This window comes from Phaseolus vulgaris, chromosome 3 (genome assembly GCF_051622355.1).
Source record: "Phaseolus vulgaris cultivar YP4 chromosome 3, ASM5162235v1, whole genome shotgun sequence".
Taxonomy (NCBI): domain Eukaryota; kingdom Viridiplantae; phylum Streptophyta; class Magnoliopsida; order Fabales; family Fabaceae; genus Phaseolus; species Phaseolus vulgaris.
Genome location: NC_143500.1, coordinates 36,079,365 through 36,087,511, shown reverse-complemented (window position 1 = coordinate 36,087,511; position 8,147 = coordinate 36,079,365). Strand labels below are relative to the sequence as shown.

Genomic DNA, 8,147 nt, shown 5'->3' with positions numbered 1-8,147 from the left:
CGGACAAATATCTATGCATCATCATCATCTTTATACTCAATTAAAAAAAAATATTAATCATATTCATACCTATATCCAATCAATATGAATATTCCTTTATCAATCAAATTCAAATATATTTACATTTAAAAATTTGTTTGTCATCCTTAATCAAATTTATTCTCCTTAAACACAATTAAGAAAAGCTCCTTAAATATTATTATTATTATAGTTCAAACACAAGGATCATTTCTTATCAGCCACCCAAATTCTACATTTAGTGATGTTGAAATCCATGGTAAGTGGGCCATCTCAATGGACTTCCTAACTAACTGGGCTTTTCAGCTTGGTACAGGATGACCAAGCAACTATATAAAAAAACAAGAAGACTCTTTCTTCCTGCAACTCCATAGGTTCTTTTGCCACCCCATACAAAATATGAAAATATCTTTTTATTATTCTTATGTCATTTTCAGAGTAGTTTTCAGATTATGTAATCTGGACACGCATTTGAAAAGAGACTTCCGGATTACATAATCTGAAAGCCAAAACAAACTTTCAAATTATGTAATCTGGAAACTAATCATACATCTGAAAAAAGACTTTCGGATTATATAATTCGAAAGCTAATTACGAATTTGAACCCTAAATCATAAACCCTAAATTTAGAGAAAGAAACAGTGAAGAGTAGACATAGGTAAACATAGTCCAAACATTTAAAATAAAAGTTTTACAGATTTAATTATGCTTATCATAAGTACAATATTTAATTAAATCAATTTGTATACATTAAATTAGAATAAATAAATTGAAAAGAACCTTATATTAAATTAGAATGAAACTTTTACCTTCCTTACTTCCACACGCAGATTTTCTTCTTCTATAAAGAAACATTTTGTACATCACTTTCTTAACTAGCCAAAAATATCTTAATTGAAAAGAACCTTATATTACAGTTTCTATAACCATAATATAAGGGGACAAGTCCAGTGTCAGACTAACAACATGTTGATCCTCATATTACAACTTAAAATACTAATTATAGGTCTAAACTATAATTTATATATTAAAAACATTTACCTGTTATGAATTATATTTGTAAAACAAATTATATAAAAAATATTTGCCCACAAAATAATTTAATTATGTAAATAAATATTAATTTAGTCTAATGTAGAAGTAAATATATATTATTTTAAATGATAAAAATAATGTTATTAATGAATTTAATTGGTATTATGTTATTATTTTAAGTCCTAATAAATCATATTATCTCTAAAATAATAGAAATATTTTTACGTTCAAATTTAAATACTTTTAATTTAATTTTTAATTTTAATTTAATTTTTATTTATATTATTGTATTTAAAATATTCACTAAAAAAATCATTTAATTACAATTAATTTAGAGAGAGAAAATAATTAGTCATTACATTAACTAAGTTAGATAATTTTTTAACTAAAATCTATTATTAATTAAGAATTATAAAATAGATTCTAAATTGATATATAATATTAATGTTTTAGCTACTAATTATTTTAAATTTTAAATTAATTTTTAATTTTAATTAAAATTAATTTAAAATGTAAAATAGTTATAAAATATTGGTAGGAGTTTATAAACTACTTTATAATTTTTTATTAATAATAAAAATTACTCTAAATATTAATAATTTTTTTTTATAAAATAGTATATAACTTAATCAATATAATAACTAACTATTTTTTTAAATTAATTTTTATTAAAGGATTTTCTTTTAATAATTTATCAGGAATTAGAAAAAACTAATTACAAAGACAATTTTATCTATCAATATTCATATTACCAGTAAATAAAGTTTTAATATAAAAATATGCATATTTATACTATTCAAAAAGAAAAAAACTAACTTGTTTCTTTTCATTGAGACAAAAATGTATTTATTTGTAATTTATTTCTAAAAGTCTTGGATGAGAACAAAAACAAAAATACCGTATTAAATTTTTAACGCATTCAACGTTTGACTGAATGAAGTTATAAATATTTAAAAAAAACATTGAATGTTCACCAACCTAAGAACTCAACTAAATTCAACTAACTAACAATACACGAGGATATATAATCTTAACGCAAAAAATGGGATTATAAAAGACGTGTTTGAGTTTAAAACATACAAAGCTATCTTATAACATATTTGGTGAGTAATTGGAAATATAACAAAAAGATAATTAAGATGACATAATAAGTTTCTTAGTAATTAAATCTATCGTCTAAGAAAATAAAATAAAAAGGTAAATAATGGGTTTAATTTAAGAATTGAATTTAGAAGATGAATTAAGTGAAGGTTGAGAATGATGAAGATGAAGAGAGAGATGGAGAAGAGAGGAGAGAGGTTCTAGAAAAAAAGGAAAAGTCCTCCGACATTTACTGCGTCCGATTTTTAAGTTGAGGTTACAACTTGCGCATGCTATTGCACCACCACCCATTACAAATAATATCTTTCTTATTATTCTTCCTCATGCAATAACACTATTAATACTTAATCTCTTTCTCATACTTACTTTTGCTTCTGGGTTCATTCAAGATTCTTAAAGAAATGGCTAAAAAATCTTCTTATTCATCATCGTCTACGTCTTCATGGAGGTATCTGCAACCTCGTTATTACATTAAGAGGCCTAAACGACTGGCATTGGTCCTTATCGTCTGCGTTTCACTCACATGGATACTCTATGACCGCAAATCACTCACCACCGGACACCAGGTTCTTTCATTGTCATTAACCAACAAATTTCCATTTTCATTATAAATGTCAAACATCTTTTTATGTTGCATTTAATTGTTGCTTTGTTAGAGAAAAAGTTCTGGTGTTGAAATGGATGGGAGGGGTACCATGTTGCTTCGTATTGTGGTCTCATCTCACCCATTGTTAATGTTTTCAATTTGAATAGTCTATTTGATCATTGTTATAATAATGCGTTGATTTAAGTATTTTGAAATACTGTTCTTTAAGCTTTTTTTTTTTTTTTCTGGAGCTAGGATGACATTTCGAAATTAAAAGAAGAGGTTACACGCTTGCAGAATTCAGTAAGACGTGCAGATTTTTATTATCTATAGGGTTGTTTGTTATAGTTTCAAAATATTATTTTTGTGCCTTCGTTGTTGTAATTGACTTGGATTGAGTTGTTTGAAATTGCAGCTAGAAGATATAAAAGACCATATGAAAGACTCGACAGAAAGTACTGAAAAGAAGGATGAAGTCGATAAATTCACTAAGGATATTTCTGTTGAAGATGATCCTATTAGCACACAACGAAGAGATAAAATAAAAGATGCCATGCTTCATGCTTGGACATCTTATGAAACGTATGCATGGGGAAGGGATGAACTTAAGGTTTTTCATTATATTTTCTTAACTTTTTAGTTAGTCCACTACTTGATATGACGAGTTTTATATGCTTGTTGCTTTTTTTCTTCTACCTTCCTCTTTTTATGGAGGGATTTGAGTTGTTTTAACTTTTAACAAATAAGTTAGCTAGTTAAGTTGGTTCATTAAGTTGATTTCAGAAATTGACATTCTAGTCATTTGCACAATTGTAGATGTTTTTGTTAGCAGAGTGATCAACAAGTAGATTATAACTGAGAGTAGCAAGTAAAAACTTATTATCCGTCGCATTTCTCATTACAACTACAGTAAGTTAAGATATTAATCAGACCCACACCACAACATTATTCCATCTCTTGTTCCATAGTAGAGCAAATCAAACTCTCCCCATACAAGGTAGAATAGAATAGGTTAGGTTATGATTGCAAAGCTTTGAAATTATTTTCACAAGGAGGTGGAGGCAACCCTTTTGGATAAGCCATTGAAACATATAATAAGAAGTGAAACATCATTCAAATTTTGATCACATGAAATTTTTACGCTACAAGACACAATAATATATATATATATATGCAGATTCTTTCTACAACTGAAATTCACCTATACACATTAGGAGAAGCAACAACAAAATGTGTCTGCATGTTCTTTTCTAAATCCATTTATGTTTTATTATGCTATAATAGCACACAGTTTGGAATAGTCAAATTTAAACTACGCAACTAATTAGTTTGCTATTCCTTGCACAGCCACAATCAAAGAATGGTGTTGACAATTTTGGCGGTCTAGGGGCAACTTTAGTAGATTCACTCGACACATTATTTATAATGGGTCTTGATGATCAATTTAATAGAGCTAGAGAGTGAGTTGCATTTTATTTCTAGTACATTTGATTTTGCAACCCACTATGTCTTATTGAAGATGTTTTTCTAATGAGATAAATATTGCAGGTGGGTTGCTGAGTCATTGTCTTTCGACAAGAACATTGAAGTTAGTGTGTTCGAGACAACCATAAGGTTGAATTAGAAGGTTCAATCTTAGTTTTGTTGAAATACTAATTTCCTCCCCCACCTAGCAGTTGTTGTAGCTTTGTAGATTGCAACAATTTTTTGTTTCTAATTCATTTTCTCTCGCTTATGTATCATTTTGGTTTAGAGTGATGGGTGGGCTTCTCAGTGCTTATGATCTCTCTGGTGACAATGTTTTCCTTGAGAAGGCTAGAGATATTGCAGATAAGTTATTGCCTGCTTGGAATACACCTTCAGGAATCCCCTATAATAGAATTAACTTGGCATCTGGCAGTACAAATAACCCTGCATGGGCGCGGGTATGTTTTCTCATCATTATCTTCATTTATTTATCTCAAGTTAATGTCATAACACAGAATCTCAGCTTTCTATCAAAATCATTTCTAATTACTCATAATTTCTCAGCTTTGAGGTTTTTTTTTTCAATTTTTGTTTGACTTTATTATTTGGATCATGTTCACCTCCAACATCATTGATTGGTAAGAAATCTTTTGATTGCTTAAATGATCTTATCAGTGTCATTTATTTTGGTGTTGAAAATTTACAGTCTTTCTATAGAACTCTCATATGGCATTTGGTAACACAACATATCATACAGTGTGTTTTCTTACAGATATTTAATTAAAAGATATCAAATCTTATTTGCGACTAATTCCATCTCATTGTTACATATTGTGATTTATTGTAGATTGTTTTATGTTCTTGATTGGTCGTTATTTATTACTAGGGAAGCAGTATTCTTGCGGATTCTGGTTCCGAACAACTCGAATTTATTGCTCTCTCTCAAAGGACAAAAGACCCTAAGTACCAAGAAAATGTGACATTCTACTACTTTTATGTGTTTTTAACTATTTTTTGGCAATACAAATTGTGAACTTTATCTGTCTTTTTCTTCATATTACTAAACATTTTTTATTAGTAAATGTTAATCCAAACCCACACAACATTACTAAAAGTTACTAAGCATGTTGATTTCAAGAATTTCACAATAATATTTTCATAATTTCAGGCAGAAAAGGTGATTAAGGAGCTTCATGAAAATTTTCCGGATGATGGCTTACTTCCTATATACCTTAATCCACTTACTGGAACTAAAACAGGTGGATCAATTACATTTGGTGCCATGGGTGACAGGTAATGATACCTATAAAATTTGCTAACATCATTATTGTTGTAATATTGTAATTTGCTAACTCATTTATGTGAGTTTTTGTCGAACTCTTGATATATATAATAAAACAATCTTTATGAGTTGCCCTTATTCATTCATGTGCTATGTTTTTTGGGAATGTGGAACAAACTTGAGTTATTGATTAATTATTTTGAAATGTTGCATAATGATTCTTAATATGTTAACCTACTATAAGAGATGTGTGACATTTAGAAGGAACACAATGAAGAAATTAATTTCTCAACCCTACACATTGTTTATCTTCACTTGATAGGTAGTATTATTAATTTGATAGTATGTCAAAAACAAATGTTGTAAACTAGGCTATACAGTGCTTGACATTTTTCAATCACTTCATTGTTCACATGCTTAACAAGGTTACCCATGTATATGTTGCAGCTTTTATGAGTACCTACTCAAGGCCTGGGTACAGGGAAATAAAACTGAAGTTGTGACATTTTACAGGTAATGAGCTTTAAATGTTGGAAAATTAAATAATTTTATTACCTCTGTAAGAAACTGTTCACCATTTACATATTTTGTTATCATGAGCTTTTGAAAGAAGCCAAAAGTATTATGAAATACCTCTCATCCATAATACATATTTTACAAAGCACACATTTAGCAGACTCTTCTCAACACTACTTTAATATGAAAGTTCAGATTTTGAGTTAAGAGACATATATAGAACCATATGTTAAACGTGTAAGCTAATGGTGGATCAGGGAAATGTGGGACAAATCAATGATAGGCCTTGAAAGCTTGATTAAAAAGTCAACACCTTCGTCTTTTGTATACATATCCGAGAGGCTTGGAAATGCAGTCTATGATAAGGTGTTATTTGAAAAAGAAATCTATTTTAGTCTTAGATGAGTATGCCATTAAAACAATATCTGATTTCGTCTCCTTTTCAGATGGATGAATTAGCTTGTTTTGTTCCTGGAATGTTGGCTTTGGGATCTTCAAACTCTGGCCCTGGAGAAGCAGAAAAATATATTTCACTTGCAGAGGAGGTGACCCTGCTTTTTTCTTCCTAGAAATATAATACCAGAGTACTTATTCTCTTAAAAACTTTTTCTGAAAATCAACATCACACTTTTTCTTGCATCTTCCCTTGGAATTGGAAACATTATTCAGAACATTAGTTGTATTTGTATGTTCTCTTTCAAACCAAATCACAAACATCCAAGGTTTCAGTTTGACTGAATATGAAATAATTTTTCTGAAAGGATTAATAAGCTTTATCGTGACAATAATTACTAATTTATGCTTAAAATATATTGGTTTGAACTGCCATTTTTCCTTCACACTTGTACTGATTTCCAATTCATCTTGTCGCGTAGCTTGTATGGACTTGTTACAATTTTTACCAATCAACACCAACTAAATTGGCTGGAGAGAATTATTACTTTCGCAATGGAGAGGTTTGAACCTTTAATTCTGACATTGTTTGTCAAATTCCCTAAGATGTTGTGTTCTAAGGTTATGAAAAACTGTAGGATATGACTGTTGGTACCTCGTGGAATATCCAAAGGCCTGAAACAATTGAGTCATTATTCTACCTCTGGCGTTTCACTGGAAACAAAACATACCAAGAATGGGGTTGGGATATTTTCCAAGCATTTGAAAACAATTCTCGGATGGAGACAGGATATGTTGGACTCAAAGATGTAAGAAATTCAAAAACTGCTTCAGTATAAGCTTATGCATGTTACTTGATCATATTCATAATCTTTTTTCTTTAATTTTCTTCAATGCAAATACATTGTGCATTGCTAAACATAACTGAGTAAATCCTTAGGTGACTACTGGCACCAAAGATAATATGATGCAGAGCTACTTCCTTTCAGAAACACTCAAGTATCTCTATCTGTTGTTTTCGCCTTCATCAGTCATTTCCCTGGATGAATGGGTGTTCAACACGGAGGCTCACCCTTTAAGAATTATGACTAGAATTTCCAATGAAGAGAGTGGTGACCCAGAAGAGGTAGTTCCACGTCATTTGCATGGTAGAAAAGAAGGTCGAATTGAATATAAGTAGTTAAGAGTTGTTGGTTTAAGATTATTGAAAACATATCCTGAAGCATAGTTCCCAACGTACTCTCAAGTTAGATCCAGGACTTCAACCTTATGATTTGGACATCGTTTGTTACTATCTTTACATGAGAATGTTTCATCAGCTAGATTACCGATAGCACAAGGGACTACTTCTCTTGCTTTATCAATATAGACTTAAATTGCCTGTCTATGGTGAACACTATGGGGAAGCTATGTTTATGGTGTAATTAGTAGGATAAATGTGGGTGTAAATTACTAGGTAGAAGCAGATTTCTCTGTAAATGCTTGTGTATTAGTTGCAACTATGAGATGTAAGACATCCAAGTTTGAAAACTCAGATTTCTTTGCTCTTCTAATTCAAAATTTACTGATATTAATGTTTTAGAGAGGTAATTTAGTTGAGTAACACTTTAACTTTTTTAATGCGTTGCCAACATATATGTTCCTCCATAATTTCTCATGTGATTCTACCAACTCTTCTGATAGACATTGATGGCTTCTTGGTTGATTTACCATTTAAATATCTATTATATTAACTTGCTCTAACAAGGT

The 8,147-nt window shown here is 29.9% G+C and overlaps 1 protein-coding gene across 1 annotated transcript; it reads left to right on the top strand.

The window, feature by feature from the left end:
- Window positions 1-2,545: 2,545 nt before the first annotated feature.
- Window positions 2,546-8,027, top strand: LOC137805888 (mannosyl-oligosaccharide 1,2-alpha-mannosidase MNS1). The gene is made up of 14 exons (XM_068605776.2): window positions 2,546-2,720; window positions 2,996-3,043; window positions 3,156-3,350; window positions 4,088-4,200; window positions 4,289-4,354; window positions 4,494-4,665; window positions 5,094-5,183; window positions 5,376-5,500; window positions 5,937-6,002; window positions 6,263-6,371; window positions 6,452-6,550; window positions 6,881-6,961; window positions 7,037-7,207; window positions 7,339-8,027. The coding sequence occupies exons 1-14, from the start codon at window positions 2,556-2,558 to the stop codon at window positions 7,576-7,578; spliced, it is 1,740 nt and encodes a 579-aa protein (XP_068461877.1). The 5' UTR covers window positions 2,546-2,555; the 3' UTR covers window positions 7,579-8,027.
- Window positions 8,028-8,147: the final 120 nt, after the last annotated feature.

What these genes read in the sequence shown, in the direction of transcription:
- LOC137805888 (XM_068605776.2), top strand. Translation starts at nt 2,556, where the DNA reads ATGGCTAAAAAATCTTCTTATTCATCATCGTCTACGTCTTCATGGAGG. An exon ending in CACTCACCACCGGACACCAG is followed by an intron (nt 2,721 to 2,995) that starts GTTCTTTCATTG and finishes TTCTGGAGCTAG; the next exon opens with GATGACATTTCGAAATTAAA. An exon ending in GAAGTTGTGACATTTTACAG is followed by an intron (nt 6,003 to 6,262) that starts GTAATGAGCTTT and finishes ATGGTGGATCAG; the next exon opens with GGAAATGTGGGACAAATCAA.